The following is a 23,713-nucleotide window of genomic DNA, read 5'->3' as shown; positions in this document are numbered from 1 at the left end:
GCATTTAAAAGTTATTAGCTTTCATTATAGATTTTTATTATTTGTCTAATTAATATATACAAAATTTATTAATTTTTCATTTTCTTTTTTGTTTTTCATAAATATCCTTAAGTAAAAAGTTATTTACTATTTCCTAATATTTTTTATTTATAAAATTTACAATAAAAAAATATGTAGGCACTTTCGCGATTCATCACATTTATGTCGTAAAAATTTTCTTGCACAACTTGAAGCTTAGTAATGATTAAACAATATAATTTTTTTTCATACTGTACTCATACAATTGAACAATTTACGATAATGAATTATATATAATGATTAGCAATATACTAATATACTAATAATACTAGAGATATAGTATTGGTATTTCACCAACTTTTGTATAAACTGTTATTAGAACAAGCAGCTTAAAAGATCTATTATTGCATTATTTGTAAAAATATGTGTGGGAATTATTATTATTACTATTATTATTACTATTACTATTACTATTATTATTATTATTATTATTATTTAAAAAAATCCTACACAAAAACTTTCATACAAAAAGTTTATCTTTATCATTTCCATAATAATATTGTGACTTTATAAAATACATATATGTGTATAAATGAAATGTATCAACCCACACATAAATGTATATATTTCTCAACATAAAAACTTGTTTTAAATTTTTGCTATAAAAAAGAATTAGGCATGTAAGAATAATAAACATTTGTAGGGTCTTAAAATTATACTTTCAGATAGTATAACATTATAAAATATCTCCCACTAATACGAATACGTGATATGCATAAAAAGTACATAAATTATTAAAATAAAAAAAAAAAGAAAGTAATATTTGAAAATCGTTTAAATCTAAGAATTTCAATTATATACATAATATTAATAGTAAAGTGGAATTCTTTGGAGTTCTTAGATTTGAACACAACCACTATTTATAGCACCTAAAAGGCAACATTAAATAACAATTATTTCAGTCTTCCAGTTGTCTATATAATCGGGAAACTGTTCCTTTCAATACTTAGTTATAAACAGGATACCCAATTTATCATTGTAAAAATCTTCAAATACGAGGTACATTTCTAAACATTTTTTGAATTAAATAGTAAGTTGAAATTTTACTAGTTGAATTTTAGTTAAAGTAATAGAAATCTTCGACATCTCGTTATGAGAAATACTTTATAGTAACACTGAAAAGAATTATCTTTGGTGGTTGTTTCTATTAAAGTACTTCAGTATATACATTGATATACATATGCATTTCTTCTTTACTGAATATTATTATCAATAGTCTTGTTACGATTACGTAACAAGGAAGCATCTGACAAAGAATAAGTACCAGGTTCAAATACAGGTGGATACTCCAAACCAGGATAATCAGGAGGTGGAGATGTTGGTGGTGGTATATAAGGTAATTTTGGTGGAGAAAGACATTTTCTGTCTGAAGAATAATCTTTTTGGTATGCATGGCCAACATTAGACTGAAAATAAACTTTACTATTTACTATCTAATTATTAAAATAAATCAATTTTTTTTTTTTTTTTTTTTTTTACTTACTCTAGATATACGTGGTGAATTCGGTCCTGGAGTATCTGGACTCCAATCACTCATCGAACCAACCGAACTGCAACTGTAACTTAGATTTTGGGAATGACTGTTTGTACTGAAGGAACTTAAAGACTGACTGATTCCGCTATCACCGGGACTTTGAGTCTCACTAACGATAGAAGATTTTTGCTGATTAGAATTTTTATCCCAAAACAGTGCTCTATGTAATCTCGGTGAACCTATATAAATAAAATTTAGAAAAGATATATATATTTAAATTTGTATATATTTAAATTGTATAGATATATTATTAATATAATAATTATATACAATTTTTTTTAATTTACCTAATAAAGTCTTTTGGCCATCTTTAGGTAAATCTAAAGTACACGGTTTCTGATGACCTTTTGTGCTAAATAAAGTTTTCAAACGATTAGTTTTTTGAACTTGATCCTTTTTATCAAGATGCATTTCAAAAGTAGCTCTCATGCCTTCTTGTTCGAATGGCGAAGCTGGTATTGGTGGAGGCTGATATTGTGCTGCGTTTTTCAATCGATTTCTATCATAATTTATATTTTTTTTGTCAACACATCTTAAAGAATCGAGCCAACGTTTATCCGAAGGAAAATAATCTCGACAATGATTAGCAAGATTAAAACTTCCTTTACGTGTTACAGTTGCCTCCTTTTTTGCTCGTTGTAATGTATCCGAAGAAACAAAATATGTAAGGTCACCACTAGATCCTGAATTTTCTGTAAGTAATAATTATATATATATATATATAATCATTTACAAAGATTTATTATGAAAGTAAATAATAATAAAATAAAATAATAAGAAGAAAATTACCTTCGTTTTTATGAAGTCTCTTTGATACTAATCGAAGATCATCTATCAAAGTACCTATTTCTTGTGGGATTGAATAATCATTTGATTTTTTATTTTCTTTATGATTTATGAACTGTATATCACGAGTAGGTACATGTGCACTACGATCGTAATTGACATTTCCATGTCTACTTTCATTTCGAGTATCAGGTGTACTATGACACGCTGGAACTGGTGTTTGTGAAAATTCATGTCGTCTCGATAAAGAATCATTTTGTCTAAATGATTGATGAGATAGATTCTCTTGGGTTCTTCTTTTGTGATTGGTACTCAAATCTAATTGTCTTTTGTGCTGCGCTGCATTTTTACATTTGCAAGATTTTTCATGTACACAATCTGTTTTCTTATCATTTGAAATAACATTTAAAGACGTATTTTGTTGACGAGTTTTATAATATTCATCTGATGTTTTTGAGTGTCTGTATGATGAAGAAATTTCACCATTATTTTTATATTGATTATAAACGATTCCTTCGCCAACATATGCATCTGCAGCGCATGATTCTTCGTTAGGTAGACAAACATCACTAACGTGTCTATGATGAGTATAAACATGATCATTAGTCATAGCTGTAACTCGAGGAGATATGGACCTTTGCACTGTATTTTGTCTTTGATCTTCTTCTTGTTGAGACAGCATAAATTGTTCCAAAGTAATAAATCCTTGTAATTCATCCGGTTTTTTACTCCGATAATTGGTACACCTGTGCATACAATAAAAAAGTGAAAATATGAAATATGTGATAAATACGATACTTACGAAAAAAGTATTTATATCAAATTTATAACGATATAACAGTATTAATATATTTACCTATCTGTAGTACGTCGATAATCACCCATTTCTTGATTGTTATAAGACATATCAGTTGCACTTTGAGAAGCACTTAATCCATAAAATGTACTTCCTGCTATTGTCATCTGTAAATCCGGGGAATATGTCATACAATCTTCTTTCCTGTATAAAAATTTCATGATATAGATCTTGCTTTTTTTTTCATTTTGTATATAAATACTTACTTATTTGTCATATTTGTCGGTAGTACTCTTCTATAACTTCTAAACTGAGCTGTTGGTACAGGAACATTTTGATTTCTTGTACCAAGAAATCTTAAATATTTTCTATCTAAGCTCGCACCGCTAACTTCGTGATCTTTGTATAATTGATCCTTTCGTACTGTTTTCTTTAAAGACCCAAATGACTTTTCCATATTTGGTTTATTTTCAGGAGTATGAGCGAATTTTAACTTATTTTTATATTCATTGTCACTTTCATCAGTCTCACTAAAAAGTGCACTGTTTCGATTGTGTACATCTGCTCCTAACGTCGCTTTATTTACAGCATCCAGCCAAAGAGTTAAACAATCTTCTGTATCAGCAGCAAAATAAAATACTGTTCCTGTATGATAAACCTTAAAAGCATACTTTCTGGATTTGACTTCTGCTGCTTGTGATACTGTAAAGCCTGTTAATGCTATAAGACAGTCAGCTTTTGTACTGCTTTGCATTTTGAATCTATATGTATAATAAGATAATGATTAAAAAAAATTACTCCATTTATGTTATTTAAATAATCAATAATATTCTTTTATATATTTACCTATACAAAGCTGCACGTTTTAAAACAAACCATGCCCTGGCCCAGGCACCTCCTGCACCTCTACTACGATATGTTAACCACCCTTCCATATCACCCACGCCAAGATCTTTTACAGATATGTTTCTTTTTTCTATCGAAATAAAAGAGATTTATTATAAATATATAAATAAATTTAGAACACGTTTCTGTAACATTTATATTGGACTACCTACTTGCTAATAGAGTATTTCTCTTTCTATTACTTCTTGGACTGTTATTAGAAGACTTACTTAAGCCTCCATGTAAACCAATACTTCTAGCTACCATCATAGCTTTATTAACAACAACTTTCTCGAAACTCTTATCTTTTTCCGAGAGTTTGCTAATATTTGATCTGGATTCCAGTAATTGCTCTTGTCTTGTACAGATTGAACTTTCAGAAAAATCACTATTCCAAGAGCAGTTATCAGACTTGTAACAATCTGACAATGAATTATTTGAAATAGCAAATTTTTCAGTAAAAGGTTCGTATTTCTCACAATGCAATCTTTCTTCTCTTAACTGTTTCTCACAGATTTCAAAGTTCAGATCTGTACAATCAATTGGTATTGATCTTTGATTATCAATTGATGCATTTAATTTATTATTTGAATTTGATGACTTTTCTACTCGTTTAGAATAAATACTCAAACAATCATCGCTTTCATTGTAATCTACATCGCTACTTCTTTCAGTCAAAATGTTGCTACTTTTTGAATCTTTTCTCATATGATGTCTTGGTGATATTACAGGTTTTCCTAAATTACCTGATGTTTTTGGAACATTACCAGATTCAGGTACTTCCGGTTTAGGAATATATTTACGAGGTGGAGGTTCAGGAGGTATTAAATGTGACCTTATTTCAAATTTCTTGGTAGATTCAACTTTCGGTAATTCAATATATCTACAAGAATGTATTTTAGGTTCAACAACAATAGGACTTGAATGTTTTATACCATTGTTTCGTGGCTTTGGACTAATTTGAATCTTTGTTGTACGTTGCGTGATATCTTGCATTTCTACATTAGAGCTACAACAATTATTTATTGGTAATTCTTCCTGTACATCTGTAGAAGTTTCTTTTATATATGAACTAGAATATTGTCGTTCTGTTAGTTTCTCCATTGAATTATAGTCATTAGATTGTAAAATTTTACCAAATCTTTTAAGAGCAACGTCGTCTTCGTTATTGCTGTTAGACTTCTGCTCCGTATAATTAGTTTCTTCTTTCGTATCATAGTCAATTATATTTTCAGTAATTTTATGATAGTCATTTTGTGTAGTATTGTCTATTTGCTTATGTATGCTATCCACTATGTGATCTTTATCAGATATATCGTTATCCGATATTATAGATTCAATATTGCTTTGGTTCTCTTTCAAACAATCTTTACAATTAGTATTATGTATATTTATTTGCACAGAATCCGTTATATTCTTAAAATGAATGTTATTTTCAAGATTATTAACTTTTTGTGAAACATTAACAATTAAATTTTCTTCGCTATTTTCATTGCTTATGTGTCCTAGATTCTGTTGTTCTTTATTTTCATTAGTCATTTTGAACTTAATATCCTTTGAATTCATAACGTTGGACGAAGAATTTGTTTTTTCAAATGAATTCTCCAAAAGTAATAATTTTCTATCAATCCCAATATTATTTTCTATAGAATCGTATGCAGGCGTACTATAACTTTTATCTAATCTTCCACGTTCTTTAACGTTACTAGCATTAAACTCATTACTGTTTACTTTAGTGTTATTATTATTAGATCTATCACTAATACAATTATTACATTCATCTAAAGGCACATTTGTATCACTCATATTATTTCTGGTAGTTGCATTAATAATTTTTTGAGAAGAACGGCTATCTACGTTTCTGATAATAACAGTTGGAACCTCTCTATGGATTGTAGTTGATTTGTTACCTTCTTTCATCTCTTGCAATAGACTTTTACATTCATCCGTATGAATTATTTCAGTCTCACTTGATTTTTCTTGAAATTCTTCTTTTTTATCATCTATTTGTGTATCAGGTCTTTTTTTCCTTTTCGTTTGTTCTATACCTAGACAAGTTTGTGGACGTAAATTCGATGGTACACTATCTAAACTGTGAGCACAGGATGCTGCCTTATCTCTTAATTGGAATGTAGTACTATGTTCTTGTTTTAACTCTTTCCAAAATTGTTCAATATCAACGCCATGCTTTGTAGTTGGACTAGCACCTGTTATCGTAGCTCTTCTTTGAACTAAACTTCTTGGTTTTGTTGAATACAAACGAACAGATACAGGTGGCTCCACTTCACTATCAGAATCACTGCTATCAGTTGCCATTGTATCAAGTATACTAGCAGTATCTGTAATACCTGCTGGCTGTGGGCTAGAATTCTTTGGTGTATGCCTGATTATTGAAAATGCACAAAAATGGAATTAAATATTACATTTTACATCAATTTATATAATTTATAAATATTTATAAATATGTGTGTGAATATACCTTGGCAAGGGCATAGTAAAATCAGGTATAGTTAACAATTCAGGTCGTGGAGATGGAAGATTGTGTTGCCATCTTGTTGTATATGGGGTTTTCTTATTGCTTGGAAGTCTATATGGTTTTATATAAATTTGTCCATATACTTTTGTGTGCCTTGGCCTTCTTTTCAAGGTTAAAAGTATTTCATTAGGACTCTCACGAAACAATTCCAATACGTTTTTTCTTTCCCAGCCAACCACAGTTTGATAATTTATCTGATAATTGTATTTTACTACCAATTAAATAACATTTGATAATAATGAAATAATTATAAGAATCCTATAGAATATTACCTGAACTATTTCATCTCCTTCTTCCATTTTTCCACATTGATGCGCCGCAGATCCAAATTTAATATCAGCTATTTGATGTATTCCATGAAAGGAAGGCAAGATATAAAACCCCTAGAAAAAGAAATTACAATTTATCGCATATGCATACATTCTTAATATATATTAAATGTAACATATTGAATAAAATAAAACTTGATACTATATTCTTTATAAAAAACTTTATATTATATTCTTATTCTATTCTCTGTAATAATGTTGCATGTGTATATATATATATATATATATTATCTATATTATCTATAAAGGAAGTGACAATCATAATACATAAGAAAATGTACAAAACATTATCTAAAACGGATGTTCTAACTAAACCATTTTTATTTAAAAATATAATATCTTACCAATTCATCACCAGGTCTTTTTTTCAAAGTAGCCAAATCTAAGGTTACAGGTTGTAAAATCATAGGATCTGCAACATCCTGTATTATATAGTCTGCCAGTTTTGCTAATTGTTCACAAGTAGTTCTAATTTTTTCTATTGGTTTCTCTGCAAATCTATCTCTCTGAGCACAAGTGGCCATTTCTAATGCTAATTTCATTAATTCTGCTTTCTTATCATTATAATCCAGTTGACCACTGAAAGGAGGACGATCTAGCCATCTTACTAATGGCTTTACAGTCATTACAACCGATGCTACATCCGATAAAGTTTGCGTGGTAACAGGCTTAGAGTCGGTTTGACGTGACAGTTCATTGTATAAACTGTGTGCCTGACAGGACAAACGAAGTGCTAAAAGCTGCAAATTTTCACGATCCAATTCATAATGGAAATTTCTTAAATATTCAACAGCTTCTAAAATAATTTCTTGGTGGCCAAGTTTTAATACACCAAGATGTTCTAGATCTTCAGGTCTCAAACTTAGAAGTTGTTGTCCATTGACAAAATGATTCATAAAACTATGAACATAAGGGAGCACAGAAGTGTCCAATCCTAAAATAATAACAATTTATGTTTATCAATACCAAGAGAAATTTATTCCTATAATATATAGAACTATTTCTTTGAAAATAAAATTTTCTTAAAATTTAAAGAGAAAATTATTATTATTAATCATTTGGACATAAAATATTATGTCAATATATAGATACATCAATATAAAATAAAAAATTATAATTAAACAATAACTCTATTGTCTATGATTCGAAAAAGCATGTTAAAGACATTGTAGTGAATCGGCGAGACGATAAGACACGAAAAACAAAAAGAAATGAAACAGGATGTAAATAACTTCCGTTGACTAATATCACAATAGCATTTAGTTCAACGATCTAATGTCAAATGAATTTTCATTATACGAGAGGTCATTCATTATTGCCATTACGACGAGGCATAATTAACGAATTATGCAATTAGAACGTAGGAAGAAAGGCGTGGTTTTTTCCTCGAATATACTTGCTAACGAACAAAGAAGGCGCCGTTTTCTTGCATCGATAAATTGAAAGACGATGGAGTAGAAAGAGGAGGGAAGAGTAAAGAGGGAAAATTTTACAATCGAGAAAAGATTTCCCACGCTCTCTCATTGACTCTCCCATGAAAAAGCGGCTTCGCGATTATTGCCACACAAATAAATCTGCATAAATAATATCATGTTATTAACATTTGTTCGCACCTTTTAACCACTCGCACACTTGATCCGTTTTCCATTCGGCTACATTAACATACGCCATGTCCCGACCCGTATATATTAATTCACAAAAACGCGAGAGTACACTCCGCAGTCCGAGTTCATCTTCAATTGTGCCAATTCCAAGTCAGCCCCGTCGATAACTAAACGATTAATTACCATAGCTTTACATATGCTCGCATATTAATTGCTAATGATCACGCTACGCTGCGCATCTGTCGCAGATGCACCAAAGAGCAAAGAAATGCGTTTATTGAGCAACTGCTCGAAACGTAGATAAGTATCATCATATATGATAATTCATCTCGCTTGTTAATGATTCATTGAAAATCCGTTCCATTGGAGTGGCGCCACATATACTCTATGCTCTCATTGGCTCAACACGGATAATGAAATTATCTAAAGAAAAGATAATAATTATAAATACTATTCACCTTATCGGGGTGGCGTCACGTATATTTCCCTTCTTCATTGGCTCAAACCAATAATAAACTGGTTAAAGAAAACATAGTAATTATAAATAAAATCCACCTCATCGGAGTGGCGCTATATGTATTCTGCACTCTCATTGGCTCAATACCAATAATGAAATTGTCTAAAGAAAACATAGTAATTATTGCGATAAAATGTACAAGACTTACGCATTTTTAATCTATACTTTACGGATATCGAATATCGTTAAAAATTTATCCAATAACCTTCAAGTTTTATTACACAGAACCATTGTGTGATAATTTAATGAGTGGATTTTTAAAGTGGGTTTTTTTCCTACCGTGTAAAGTGATATTTTGAATACCACTAGACACGCAGCCCTACATCACGTTATTGGCAAATACTATCTTCATCAAGTTGTCCTATCACTTTCGGTGATATTTGACGGTAACTAAAAAGAAACATGTTCTAATCAGTGATCATTTGATATACCTGTGATCACAGAAATGTCACCTTGAACGTCTAATAAGAGAGGACGGCGGGGTAATTTTGGAACGCAACTAGGTGCAAGAGTATGTATGAAGATTTGCTATATGTGTGTGACGTATGGAATGATCATGAAAAGATGGTGACCGATTGATAGGAAAGTTTAATGATATCGTAAATTTCCAAGTGTTCCAAACGAATCTTTTTTTTTTTGTTCAACAATGATTATTAAGAAAATTGGGAAAGGAGGATCATGCGATTAAATCGGCTAAAGTTTAAACGTGTATTATTACATCCTGACGCTTTTGTAACATCTCTAAGCGTTAGAAAGAAAATTTCTTTCTTTTTAAGCTGGCACACGTCTCGACCATTCTACTTGTGCGAATAAATGCCATTTATTTCTCTGCTATTTTACATATCATTTCTTTTCCGAATCATTCATTCTACTTTTTGCTAACAAGTAATTTTCATCAAGGCTTATTCTTATTCATTTCATATTTTTCATTATCTCCTATACTTTGTCGTAAAAATAATAATAATTGTAATTATTTCCTTGTGTAGGGAATATAATAGACAATTGTTATATATACTATCAAAGTACATCAATTTGTTTGATACTAATTATATCTAGAAAACATTTGTCTTTCTTAATGTTTATTTATTTTATTTTTACTATATTTTTTTGTTATAGAAGGTTTGTTAAATATTATATATATATACACACACACACAATCAGAGATCTAAATTTAATTGTATAATTAATAATGTTTTTGATGTTTCTTTTTGTTTATATTTCTATAATTTTTTAATGTTTTTAAATTATATTTGCTTATAATTATGTATTTTACTATAATTGTAATATATTTTAGGCAGCACTATATTTAAGATTAAAGAAATTATGAGATTTGTGGGATCATTATATTGAATCGTAATAAAGAACATACGATGTCCCACTGTAAAAAAGGTCCTTTGTCATCAGGATTTTATCAATTAGATATCATAAGTTAGTATGAAATATATGTATTATATTTGTACAGTTTCTTATTTACAAACTTAATTTTCTTTATAGAAATTATGTATAATATTATTTTTATATATTATTTTAGTTGAAGGGGCAGTATTAAGAAGCTCATCATTCTTGAAACCTAATCCATACATAGAAATTTCAGTGGATGGTGAAAGACTTCTTACGACAGATGTATCCAAATCCACATATCAACCAAAATGGGAAGAAAGATTTCATGTATTGGTCAAACCATATTCCCAAGTGCATTTTCGTTTATTTGACCATAGCACATTTAGAAAAGATACATTATTAGGAGAAAAAAGAATAAGTTTATTTCAAATTTTGTCTCATTATAATGGAAAATTGGAAAATTTGGAGCTGACATTTGATTTGATGAATTCAAATAAACATGATTTCTGTTCTAACAAAATCGGAGAACTAGTAACTGTGTTTGATGGATTAACAATAGATATCAATGATATTACACCTATTCATGATCCTCAGTTACCAAAAACTGGAGAATTGGATACACTGTTTGATAACTTGAGAATTGATCTTAATAATTCTATACCAAGTAATACTAATGAATCATTATGCCAAGTTCAATGTACCGTACCAGATGGTAAGATATCGTAGAATATTTTTTGATATAATATAAATCAATGTCTGCTGTATTCATATTTCCTTGTTGTAGGTGCTAGCAGCAGCGAAACTGTAAGTAATTGCAGTGTGTTAAATGGAGGAGTACGTGGACGAATGAGATTACATTCCAATGAGACTGCCACACCATCGTCAATGTATTGTGGTCAAGCTAATGCTCACCATAGTTCTACATATAACACTAATGCAAATCAATCTGGTATAGATAAACACAATTCTACTCAACATCACAAACCACATGAAAATGATAAACCAGGAAGTAGTAAAATGTGTTCAATTCACTTAGCAAATGGACATGCTATTCCTATGTCAGATAAACCAGTAGCCCAAACAGCAGAAAAACCAATGAATAGAACGTCAGAACGACATACGACATCTTTGATCGATGGATGCAGACCATCGCGTTCAGAATTGTCAACCAATCATAACATATCAGAGGGACGTCCAATTTCTCGCCCAGAACAGTCTTCGTCCGTTCCTAATACAAACGAACGTTTGGCGAATTTTAGAGCAGATCAATCTGCATCAAATTCAGCTTCGGATGGACGTACAGTTTCTCAGTCAGAACCTTTATCTAATGTAAATACATGTTCAACTTCGCGAGTAGAATCGACATCGCTCCCTAATACAGAAACACGATCAGATCATTTATCCGAAACTCGTGGAGCTACTCGATCTGAACAAAATAACAGTATTCTTCTTCCACATTGTATTCCTCGTTCAGAGCAATCTATATTAAATACAGTATCAGATAGTCGCACTATTCCACATTCTGAAGAATTTACAACAAATAATTTACCAGAGTCTCGTTCGCTTACTAGAATGGTTCAACCAACAGTTTCATTGACAGGGCAACCTACAATGCCTGTAGCTGGACAATCTATCATACAACCTGGATCTTCAGTAATGCTTCCAGAAGTTGAAAATACATGTCATTCGGAGGAACCTCTTCCACCTGGATGGGAAATGAGATGTGATGGCTATAGTCGAAGGTATATTTTTTAAATATAATTATTAAACGTTGTATTGTTGAAATTAAGATTAACTTTATTCATTATATTTGTTATAGGTATTATGTTGATCATAACACAAGAAGTACATCGTGGGAAAGACCACAGCCATTACCACCAGGATGGGAAGTACGCAGAGATCCTAGAGGTAGAATTTATTATGTGGATCATAATACAAGAAGTACAACATGGCAGAGACCAAATACAGAAAGATTACAGCATTTCCAACAGTGGCAAGGTGAAAGACAATATGTCGTTCAACAAGGCAATCAACGATTTCTTTATCCTCAAGTAAGTTATTATTTTACTGATTTTCAATAACAATTGTCCAATTTAACTGATCGTTTGATATTTAACATATCCAGCCTCTTGGGGCAGCAGCCGCTGTAGCAGGACCCTTAACATCTGCTATGCCTGATGATGATGATATTCTTGGACCATTACCAGCTGGTTGGGAAAGACGTAAGCAACCAGAAGGTCGAGTATACTATGTAAATCATAAAAATCGAACGACTCAATGGGAAGATCCTCGTACGCAAGGACAAGAAACAGGAATAGATGAACCACCATTACCAGATGGTTGGGAAATTAGACTGACAGAAGACGGTGTTCGATATTTCGTGGACCACAACACAAGAACAACAACATTCCAAGATCCAAGGCCAGGTGCACCAAAAGGGTAATTATTATTAATTTTTATTAAAATTTGTCTTAACACTTAACCAACTGAATGGGAATATCTGATATAGTTCGCTGTGCCACGCGAGATTGGCTAAGTGTTAAGTATAAAAAATAAGTTTATTATCTTATCTATTCTATTACTCTTATATCAAGACCAAAAGGAGTTTACCGAGTACCAAGGGCATATGAAAGATCATTTCGTTGGAAATTATCCCAATTTCGTTTCTTATGTCAAACCAATGCATTACCCAATCATATAAAGATTAGTGTAAGTCGACAAACATTATTTGAAGATTCTTATCACCAAATAATGAATGCAGAAGCATTTGCGCTTAGGCGAAGATTATATATTATTTTTAAAGGAGAAGAAGGTTTGGATTATGGAGGTGTATCTAGGTAAGTGTCAATAAATATATTGATAAATATTAACGTTTACGATTTCTGTAATATATCTTTTCTTTTGTTTTTCTAGAGAATGGTTCTTCTTATTGAGTCACGAAGTTCTAAATCCTATGTATTGTTTATTTGAATATGCTAATAAAAGCAATTATAGCTTGCAAATAAATCCTGCATCTTATGTCAATCCTGATCATTTACAATATTTTAAATTTATTGGCAGATTTATTGCAATGGTTTGTATATGTCTATACATATATATGATTTGTGTATAATACATTTTTTATTATTATTATTATATTATAAACTTACCAAATATCTTATTTCTAGGCTCTTTACCATGGACGATTTATCTATAGTGGTTTTACTATGCCATTTTTTAAAAGAATGTTAAATAAAAAACTAGTTATGAAAGATATAGAATCTATTGATCCAGAATTCTACAAGTCTCTTATATGGATAAAAGAGAATAATATTGATGAATGTGCCCTAGAATTGTATTATAGTGTTGACTTCGAAATTCTTGGACAGGTCATTCATCATGAATTAAAAGAAAACGGTGATAAGATTAGAGTTGTTGAAGACAATAAAGAAGAATATATTAGGTATGGAAATAATTAAATAAAAGTTAAATTCGAAACTTTCGAAGAAATATATCTATTATTCTTATCATTATTAGATTAATGACTGAATGGAGAATGACCAGAGGTATAGAAGAACAAACAAAGGCCTTCTTAGATGGATTTAATTCAGTTGTACCATTAGAATGGTTAAAATATTTTGATGAACGTGAATTGGAGTTAATGCTTTGCGGTATGCAAGAAATCGATGTAGAAGATTGGCAACGTAATACTATTTATAGACATTATACGCGTAATAGTAAGCAGGTTCTATGGTTCTGGCAGGTACATTCATATTTGTTTTCTTTTATAATTAAAATTTAATTACAAGTTTATAATGTATATTAATTATTTGTAGTTCGTTACAAGAACGGACAGTGAGAAAAGGGCTCGCCTTTTACAATTTGTAACTGGTACTTGCAGAGTTCCTGTTGGAGGATTTGCTGAATTAATGGGTATAATTAATGTGTTTTATGTGTGTAATGTGTGAATATATAAGGAATATATATATATCATAAATATCTTTTAAATATTTGCAGGAAGTAACGGACCCCAACGATTTTGTATTGAAAAAGTTGGAAAAGACACATGGTTGCCAAGATCTCACACGTGTTTTAATAGACTCGACTTACCACCATATAAGAGTTATGATCAATTGGTAGAGAAGTTAAATTATGCAATTGAAGAAACTGAAGGTTTTGGTCAAGAATAATTATTATAGATATAAATGATCGTTTGGTAAGTATTACATATTATTACTTGTTGAAATATTTGATAATAATTTCTTATTTTATTTTCTAATATGATGTCTGTTAAAGTGCAGATTCTGTATCATAATTTAATCCATAATAGGCATGAATGTGGATGGCAATAGTCCTTGGCACTACAATTTATGTTTCATCAATAAATACTGAGAGTTTACTGCTTTTTAATGATGTAATACATTCAGAATTTATCGAACTTATTATAAAGCAACATGAAATGTAAAATCTGATTTCATATTATATATTGATGTATATTATATACAGGTTTATGTGGAGAAGTATCACTAATATTGTAAAAATTAAAAGTTACTGACTATTTCTGTTAATATTTATATTGATTCAGGCATATGCACAACATTGTAGATTCTCAAAGGCAATTATTGTTGTAATCTACATTGAAAATTGTATATTCCACAAGTTATTATATTTCTATCTGAATTGGAAATAGTTCTTTCCAAAGTGTACTTTTTAATTTTGTGAAGTTACAAAATATTAAGAGAAAGTGTCAATGAAACGTAACCAAATATATATTCTCTGATTATTTTTATCATTAATATTTTTAAATATTCACAGTACAAGTTCTAAATGTCTGTTTTAAATCTTTTACTTCAATGTCTTATCATAATTTATAATGTAGCATTAAATAACTAAGAGAATAGTGATTTGTTCCACGTTGTCAAATTTCATTGACATTTTCTATGTTTTATTATGATTACATAATTATGATAGAATTAAATACATAAATTAATTGTACATATTGGAGCTATATGTAGCCATGCAATATACTGTAACGGAAGTAACTATCCCTATGATGTTTAGTTTGTTTAGGTTACTTAATCCCTTGCCTTATAATATCGTGAAAGATTTGTAATAATGTTTACGGACCAAGCATAAAAAATACGAGTTAGATTACTTTGACTACAGGCGTAACATTGGACTTATTTTTTCAAGTATATAGGTCCAATAAAATCAAAACAGAAATTATGAAGAGCTTGCAAAGTTTTCCGATATGAAAAACACGCAAAGTTGCTTTATACATACCAAATTATTTCAAAAGATACCACACAATTTAGTTGTATATCATTATGCTATTTTGTTTCAAAGGTTAGTTATCTAAATTGATCTGTTTTCTACAAACATAAATAAAATTTTCTTGATACATTATTTATTTTTAGACCCAGAGTTATATCATTTGAATGAACAAATAATCGACGAACTTTTATAAATTTTCAAAATGCCTGTTTTTTCTATTATTTTTCTGCTTGTTCAATATATCATAAAGTTGATACAAAAACATATATTTATTAATAGTAATCAGATATTATTTATAAAATAATGACAATTATTTTATATTATGGTATTATTAATTTCAAAAAACTAAGACTTTACAAAAGAAGACCAAGTGTATAACCAAATTGATTTTACAGTTTTGTCAGAATCATAAATTAAAATATAAGGCAAGAGATTGTTAATCATAGAAATGCTGCCATGTTTATATGCAAATACAAACATTGCTCACTATAACAATAGTATATATTATGTAAACTATACACACACACACATGCGCATATATATACACATGTTACCATTAACGTTTTATAAAGAAACATAAATTAATTGTAGATATTAATTATTAATATCTTGGGATATATATTAAAAAAATAGATTGTATATATTTGCTTTAAAATACGTACACAATATCTATTGGATATATATATATATATATATATATATATATATATATATATATATATATATATGTACGTGTATATGAACACTATGTAAAAGATCTGATGTTGCAGTATGTTTCTTACATATTGCAATATCAACAGTTTATGCTTTCTCAGAAATCAGAACACCAAGACCACACTGATTAATAATTTAACTGATTTAAACAAAGTAACCAAATAAATTCCTTCATTAGATCATTTACTTGTGTTTAACACCACTATTTGATGTAATCAATTATATTAAATGTAAGAAACTGGAAATGTACAATAATGTTCATTTATAATGTAAATTGGATAGTCATGGTAAAGAAAGATTTAATTAATACTTAAATTGATTTGTTTTATATTTATTTTATAATGTATTATTAACTACAAGCATATAGAGTTTTTAGTAGATGTAGCCCACTATAAAGGATAGTATATGGAAACGATATCCCTTGTTAGAACAGTCATCCTACATGCTACTAAAGATATTATAATTTTGGATTTGGACCAAAAAAATGATCCCATGGTAAATAATTTAAAATGCTACTAGTATTACTATAATGATTATATATAGATCCCCAAGTTTGTTCTATATTTGGTTTAAAGTTTTTCAACTCACCTAAAAATTAATGAAAATTCATGTTGTATGCACATTATTATATCACAAAAAGCATTGTAAATATGAACACATTAATGTTTACAAATGTTATTAAAAATACATATTACAACAACTTACTCTCATCTATGTTAATTAAATCTTCTACTTTGGTTTCTACACCATTTTTATCTCTCTTTGTGGTAACAACATATTTTTTATCACCAATCTGTTTAGAAATTATCTTTTCTTCATTACCTTCACTATCTTTTACTATCTGATGTTGTTCTATAGTACCATCTGGTGCATGTATAAATCTTTTGGTAACAAATTTGGAACTTCGATAAGATTGGTTTGTAGAAGGATTGGTGTAAGACGGTACCACTTTTGTCTCATCAGGCTCATTCCAAAATTTAAAAAGGTTGTCAGCAGAAATTCTATAGTAAATGAAATAGGTAACAAAATTGCAATTGAAATAATGATGTAATAAAATATAAGATATTTATAAAATTCCATACTTTCCATCTAAATCTGCATCTACTTTGACTTTTTCATGATTATAAGAATCTGGATTTTCATAACCGGGTTTTAACATTTTATCACGCAAACTATTATTACTCTGTCCTGCACTTGGTAACTCTTCTATACTACCTTGAAATATATAAACAATGTTTTATAAGATCAGTGAAGTTAAGAAATAATTTTTAATATTAATTTAAAAAAAGACTTTAATCATCTATTCTAAAGGAAATAATATACCTGGTAGAGAGAAAATTTTACTATCATCAAAACTTGAGAAAATACTATTTATTATATTATCGAATTGTGATTCAAAATAAGATGCCATTTCCTTGGGATCATTGAAAATATGAACATGTACATTACTTCTACCAAGATGCCTATAATAATTAATAAAATCACATTATAATAATTAATAAAATTATATAATTATAAATTAATATTAAAAATCAATTTCTTAAGAAACATACCTGAAGTCATCGTCATCATTGTCATCTTCATCATTTTGCCAAATGGGATTACGAAAACTATGTTTCCTTGATTATAGATCGTTTAATGTAAACAAATTTTTTATTAAATATAATGAATGGAATTATATTAATAACAAATTAATTAATAAATTATAAATACCAAACAATACTGATTAATACACGATCTTTCTAGATTGTCAAATATATTATGTACCAACTTACGTACTTAACATATGTCATTATCTTTATTATTTATTTGTTATTAATATAATAACTTACCCTTCGTCTCCAAAATCTTCTCTATTTCCTCCAATGAAGAAATTTCGAAAGAAATCAAAGATTGGCATTTTTAATTTTTCTTCTACGCAGCCAGTTGTGGATGATGCATTCAGATCACGTCAAAACAAACGTAATTACGTCATATATCTAGTATAATAATCTATCACATAAAATTACTTACGATGATGACATGGGAGCTTCACCTATCACAACCAGTATATTAATCGACGTTTGAATATCATTGTTTTAAGAGAAATGAATTTAGATAAAGGAAAAAGTAACACAGGATTACCAACAGTACAATTTTAGAGATTTATACTATGGCTCTATTGTCTTTACTTTCTATCTTGCAGTGCTTTTCGACCTATTCGAGATATAATCGAATTTACCAAACATTTCGATTGTATCGAAATAATATCAAACAATAAAAATATCCTCATGAGCTTATATATTACGTTCCCTAAAATTTCAATTTTTTATTTACTATCGATTTATATAATTTTATATTATAACATAAATTCATAAGTAAATTCTTTTCTTATTCAAGCTAGCATCTTAACATGCTTAAAAATGTAATAAAATTAACTTAACAGAAAGTAGATAAAACTGTAGAAAAAATTCCAAGTGAAATGATTACAACAATAAAGTAATTTTAAATTTTATTGAAAATGATTAAAGAACAAGAGTTTCTTGAAGTTTTAATTGTTTTTTGCTCTTTGCTTTAACTTGTGCAGCAATACGATCCAAATCTCTACGCCCTTGACTTGTAAGCTTACGTCCACCAAGTGGAGCTTTTTCAATAAGTTTTAATTGTTCTAAAGTTTGAAGCGCTTTACGAGCAACACCACCAGCAGATCGACAGAAATGACTAGGATGAGTCCCATTTCGTTTACGACCACCAAAAATTTTAGTAACTGCTCCAACACCAATAGGACTACGAATATAAATATGACGGACTAATGCTGCACAACGTATGTAATACCAGTCTGGATCATATGGCGCTAATTCCTTGAAACGAGCTGATTTTACAATATCCACCCATTCTGGGACACGCATTTTACCTGTTCTAAAATTTATATATTTATATTAATTATATATAATAATGCTTATTATACATAAGGATATAGATAATGACTACAGCAATGTAGATTATCCATATAAAAAAACAATAGTTTATCTATTATAAATTATAACCTAACAATTAAAATTATAAAATAGTAAAGCTTACTTTTTAAGGAAAGCTGCAAAAGCTTTCACAAATTTATGTTGATCAACGTCTTTTAATGTTACAGACGGCATCTGAAATAAATATACAAAACAAATTAAAATCAACACATTGTGTATTAGACATCAATATGACCACATGGGTGGATTATATGATTATACATATATAATTTTTCATGATATTAATTTAATCATAAACTAATATAACATAGTATTTATTAAATAATTTTTAATGAATTCTACACAAAATATATTTAATTATTCACTCAAACCTTTTTAAATTCAAAGAAGAATGCAAATACGACGCACCTTCGCAAATATACAAAACGGAAAGACAAGATCCAAGATGGAGTAGTGGTAGATGGAATTTCGGAAAGGAAATGACCATGAAATAATTCTCTATAGACGAACTACGTAATAAACATAGTAATATTTTTTAGAATATTTCAAGATATTAATAATATCATATCATAATTATAATAAAAAAGAAAATTTTACGGATATTTTATATGATTTATTATTATGTTAATATAAATTAATTTTATTCTATTTTTTTGTTAATTTATAATCAGTACTAGTCGTTCTATTATTTGATTGGCTGACGTGTTTAGTGTATGAAGGACTTACGATATTGTTCAAACTCTATTATATGATTCTAAAATTTCTTATATATTACATTATGATTTTTCAAATGAGGTAGTCTTTTATCAAATATATGTAATTTTATAAAATTTATTTATTTTTTATATGACAATTATCCATATGACATTGTTTAAATAAATGATTTAAGATTGTTATGAAGGTTATGTTATAAAAGTTATCAACGACGTAACTAAGATGATCTCATATTGTTAAATTTTTACTTTGAAGTATTATACTAACTGCGTATTTAAAAATAAGATTATCTACATTATCTTGTAAACGTACATGTATATATATGTGTCCATGTATGCACAGCAATTATTAGTGTTGTTTAGCTTTTAATTGCAAGCAGTAGTGATATAACTTGTCAAAGAGATGAATGTATTGTTGAATAAATTGAATCAACAATTATTAAGATTGGCAGGAAAATTTTTTCAAACGGGACATATATTAATTGGAAATTACCATCAACATGGAACCTTGACGGAACATATTCCTTTCTCAAAGGACTTTCTATTTCAGCAGGTATGTAAAATAAAATATATCTTTGTAATTGCTTTAATTAAATGTTTTTTCTACTACCTATCATAACAGGTAATACTGTAACTCATTTGTTGAATGTATTTTATCATATTACATTGTATCGAGTAATTATCATCATTGTAAATAATATATTACTGTTACGAATACATTTATATTAAAAATAATTTATTTAATCATATATTCTAAACAGCATCAGTATCTAATTTACCTTGTGTTAACTTCTTTATGTATGTTATCAGAGAGAAATAAATTTATATAATTAATTTTAAAAAGCGACATTATTTTCATTCATAAATATAGCAGTTAACATGAATTAATTTTATTAAATATTACACTAGTCAATTAATTTAACAATATCAGATAAAATATTTTAATAAAATTTCAATATATATATTTATTTTATTTTCAATAAATGATAAATAATAAAACTTTTATTGTATTTTATTTTTATTTGCAAATAATTTGAAAAAATAGGTTATTATTATAAACAAATTTATAAGATACGGTTACAATTAATATGTTATATTTACAAATATTTTTTTTATTTAAATTAATTTTATAAAATTTTATTGCTTTGTAAAATTGAAATCAAGTATATTTTATTATCTGGGATTAAGATATCTCTTTCCTTATCCAAAACATTTCCTGACATAAAAAATAATCTTTGTTAAGTGTTTACATTAAATGGATTAAAACCTTATTTGTGGGTAGGTAAAATTTGATAAAATTTTATTTATACATTGTTTATACGTACTTCACAATCAATTCACATACACATATTTCATTGGATTATAAATTTCATTTTATTTTTATTTATAATGTGTATTCCATATTTTATATTTTATTTGTTATTTATGATATAATGTCCACATTAATATAATAAACAATTTCACTGACAATAAATTACATTATTTATTTTAATTGATATATAAATACATTTCAAATTGATTTATATTTATATTAAAAAATATTTTAGTTATTCGATCCGGTGTCCAGTACATATACATATTTACTTGCTGATATCAATAATAAAGAAGCTATTTTAATCGATCCAGTCATTGAATGGGCCGATCGAGATAAAACAATTATCGAAGAACTCGGTTTGAATTTGAAATATGTTGGTAAGTCGCCATCTTTTTTTTCAGATTCATTTTTTTTCATTCGAATTTATTTAACAAAATCGTTAAATATTTCTCTCTAATTAACGATTATTTCCTTTACAGCGAATACACATATGCACGCAGACCACATTACAGGAACAGGCCGATTAAAATCGTTATTACCAGGTTGTCGATCGATGATCTCCCGCAATAGTGGTGCCGAGGCCGACATTCTCTTGGAGCCACGAGACCGCATCAAATTTGGTAGACATTATCTGGTGGTGATACCCACACCTGGTCATACTGAAGGTGGATAACACAACCATTCTGAAGAATATTTTATTCATCGTTCTCATTAATTTACATGGTCGATTGATTGTATTCAATAGTTACACGTATATACATATATATTACATTTATACTACATACACGCGCGCGCGCGTGGGAATACGTAATTGTTACACACACACACACACGCGCGCGCGTAATTGTTATATATATATATATATATATATATATATATATATATATATATATATATATATATATATTACGATCCATTCAATTCAATAAGTTTTTAAAAAGTGATATTTGAGACAATTTTATACAAGCTTCTTCTATATAATACATTATAATTAATTACATAAGAGACTTAAGTAATACGAGTATGTACATAACTATTTACATATACCAATCAATCAATACATAGTCGAATGTAAAAGCTATATATATATACATATGCAAAGTTGAACGATCGTATAAAATAAATTGAATTATTTTTATATTAAACTTTTACATTAAAATTTTTATGTAGGATGCGTGACGTATGTGTGCGATGAACAAGGAATCGCTTTCACGGGCGATGCCTTATTAATACGTGGATGTGGAAGAACAGACTTTCAGGTTCGTATGAAAACCTAAAAAAAAAAAAAAAGAAACAAACAAACAAAAAAGACTTTTCTTTAGCTAGATATATTTTTATAATATCTAGATTTTTTTATTTGTTAGGGTGGCTCATCAGAAATATTGTACAAGTCTGTACATGAAAATATATTTACCTTACCATCACATTACAGACTATATCCTGCACATGATTATAATGGTAGGACTGTAACTACTGTAGCTGAAGAAAAAATATTGAATCCTAGATTATCTAAATCATTGAATGAATTTGTAAATATTATGAATAATCTTAATCTTCCATATCCAAAAATGATTGGTAAGATTTATAATATTTAAAGATATTTAATTTATTCCATGACATATTTGTACATTGTTATTTATAAACGTTTTTATATAAGTTTAAGTTGTTAATACAAATACCGTTTCAGACAAAGCTGTACCAGCTAACAAAGTTTGTGGAGTCTTTGAAATTAATAAGAAGAAGGGAAAACAGTGAGAAAATAACGAGAGATCGTCAAATTTCATCAACTCTTTTCTCATTAAATATGAGATAAGATTGTATATATATGTGTGTAAATATATACATACACACATATATATATATATGTCTCTATGCAATGTACAGTTTCCAAGATACTTATAAACTTTCTCAATTAATAATAGATATTTGCAATTTAATGTATAAACATTTGCATATATTCGTAAAAATCATAGATTTGTAACTAGTATAATATTATTTTTATATATTTTAACAAATATATATATATATATCAAGTTAGCATAATGATAATAGTAGTAATAATGAGATTATTATTTAAATGTTTGAATTTTTCTGAAAAAGCAATATAAAAATCTGTTGAACTTATTCTAAATAATTAAATTATATAATTAAATAAAAATAATTTAATTATTATTATGTATTGTTATAAATAAATATTCATATTTCTCCATGTGCACGAAATTAAACTAATTAGAATAAAATATAAAAAGAAAAAGAAATAAGTATTATAAAAGAACGTTATAATATAATACATGAAACAGAAACGTTTAATTCGCGTTTTCTAATTTCGCCAGACAAAAACTACATATTTGGTGA

The 23,713-nt window shown here is 28.3% G+C and overlaps 5 protein-coding genes across 13 annotated transcripts; 2 read left to right on the top strand and 3 right to left on the bottom strand.

Annotated features, from left to right (window-relative positions):
- Positions 1 to 63: 63 nt before the first annotated feature.
- On the bottom strand, positions 64 to 8,815 carry LOC127070481 (uncharacterized). 2 transcript variants are annotated; one of them, XM_051008531.1, is made up of 12 exons: positions 8,558 to 8,815; positions 7,289 to 7,878; positions 6,888 to 6,998; positions 6,559 to 6,809; positions 4,253 to 6,462; positions 4,041 to 4,170; positions 3,461 to 3,955; positions 3,255 to 3,398; positions 2,402 to 3,144; positions 1,900 to 2,295; positions 1,562 to 1,791; positions 64 to 1,484 (listed from the first exon to the last, which is right to left on the bottom strand). In XM_051008531.1, exons 1-12 carry the CDS (start codon positions 8,613 to 8,615, stop codon positions 1,272 to 1,274), a joined length of 5,571 nt encoding a protein of 1,856 aa, XP_050864488.1. In that variant the 5' UTR covers positions 8,616 to 8,815; the 3' UTR covers positions 64 to 1,271. The 2 variants fall into 2 exon arrangements, with proteins under 2 accessions (XP_050864488.1, XP_050864487.1); XM_051008530.1 differs by having other exon boundaries at positions 1,900 to 2,304; positions 8,558 to 8,814.
- Positions 8,816 to 9,146: 331 nt separating this feature from the next.
- Positions 9,147 to 17,077, top strand: LOC127070483 (E3 ubiquitin-protein ligase Su(dx)). Of its 5 annotated transcripts, none has more exons than XM_051008538.1 (13): positions 9,147 to 9,576; positions 10,360 to 10,493; positions 10,597 to 11,118; positions 11,191 to 12,148; positions 12,226 to 12,457; positions 12,532 to 12,845; positions 13,001 to 13,243; positions 13,320 to 13,479; positions 13,574 to 13,848; positions 13,923 to 14,148; positions 14,222 to 14,318; positions 14,403 to 14,601; positions 14,687 to 17,077. In XM_051008538.1, exons 2-12 carry the CDS (start codon positions 10,436 to 10,438, stop codon positions 14,573 to 14,575), a joined length of 3,258 nt encoding a protein of 1,085 aa, XP_050864495.1. In that variant the 5' UTR covers positions 9,147 to 9,576; positions 10,360 to 10,435; the 3' UTR covers positions 14,576 to 14,601; positions 14,687 to 17,077. The 5 variants fall into 5 exon arrangements, with proteins under 5 accessions (XP_050864495.1, XP_050864498.1, XP_050864497.1 ...); XM_051008541.1 differs by lacking the exon at positions 9,147 to 9,576 and adding an exon at positions 9,588 to 9,868; XM_051008540.1 differs by lacking the exon at positions 9,147 to 9,576 and adding an exon at positions 9,588 to 9,950.
- On the bottom strand, positions 16,689 to 18,550 carry LOC127070486 (uncharacterized). 2 transcript variants are annotated; one of them, XM_051008552.1, is made up of 7 exons: positions 18,387 to 18,550; positions 18,206 to 18,287; positions 17,927 to 17,992; positions 17,697 to 17,836; positions 17,456 to 17,588; positions 17,079 to 17,374; positions 16,689 to 16,961 (listed from the first exon to the last, which is right to left on the bottom strand). In XM_051008552.1, exons 2-7 carry the CDS (start codon positions 18,271 to 18,273, stop codon positions 16,831 to 16,833), a joined length of 834 nt encoding a protein of 277 aa, XP_050864509.1. In that variant the 5' UTR covers positions 18,274 to 18,287; positions 18,387 to 18,550; the 3' UTR covers positions 16,689 to 16,830. The 2 variants fall into 2 exon arrangements, with proteins under 2 accessions (XP_050864509.1, XP_050864510.1); XM_051008553.1 differs by having other exon boundaries at positions 18,206 to 18,284; positions 18,387 to 18,514.
- A 301-nt stretch (positions 18,551 to 18,851) lies between these two features.
- On the bottom strand, positions 18,852 to 19,825 carry LOC127070487 (40S ribosomal protein S19-like). Of its 2 annotated transcripts, none has more exons than XM_051008555.1 (3): positions 19,702 to 19,825; positions 19,434 to 19,504; positions 18,852 to 19,271 (listed from the first exon to the last, which is right to left on the bottom strand). In XM_051008555.1, the coding sequence occupies exons 2-3, from the start codon at positions 19,502 to 19,504 to the stop codon at positions 18,878 to 18,880; spliced, it is 465 nt and encodes a 154-aa protein (XP_050864512.1). In that variant the 5' UTR covers positions 19,702 to 19,825; the 3' UTR covers positions 18,852 to 18,877. The 2 variants fall into 2 exon arrangements, with proteins under 2 accessions (XP_050864512.1, XP_050864513.1); XM_051008556.1 differs by having other exon boundaries at positions 19,739 to 19,823.
- A 220-nt stretch (positions 19,826 to 20,045) lies between these two features.
- LOC127070485 (persulfide dioxygenase ETHE1, mitochondrial) lies at positions 20,046 to 23,530 on the top strand. Of its 2 annotated transcripts, none has more exons than XR_007784520.1 (6): positions 20,046 to 20,596; positions 21,591 to 21,735; positions 21,838 to 22,023; positions 22,529 to 22,617; positions 22,706 to 22,933; positions 23,046 to 23,530. XR_007784520.1 is itself a non-coding variant. In XM_051008551.1 (6 exons), exons 1-6 carry the CDS (start codon positions 20,447 to 20,449, stop codon positions 23,111 to 23,113), a joined length of 849 nt encoding a protein of 282 aa, XP_050864508.1. In that variant the 5' UTR covers positions 20,049 to 20,446; the 3' UTR covers positions 23,114 to 23,530. The 2 variants fall into 2 exon arrangements, 1 of the variants encoding a protein (XP_050864508.1); XM_051008551.1 differs by having other exon boundaries at positions 20,049 to 20,596; positions 22,723 to 22,933.
- The last annotated feature ends 183 nt before the right edge of the window (positions 23,531 to 23,713 follow it).

The sequence above is a fragment of the Vespula vulgaris genome, chromosome 18, assembly GCF_905475345.1.
Source record: "Vespula vulgaris chromosome 18, iyVesVulg1.1, whole genome shotgun sequence".
NCBI classification, from domain to species: Eukaryota; Metazoa; Arthropoda; class Insecta; order Hymenoptera; family Vespidae; genus Vespula; species Vespula vulgaris.
The sequence above is the reverse complement of the archived record's forward strand: the minus strand, read 5'-3'. Positions and strand labels throughout refer to the sequence as shown.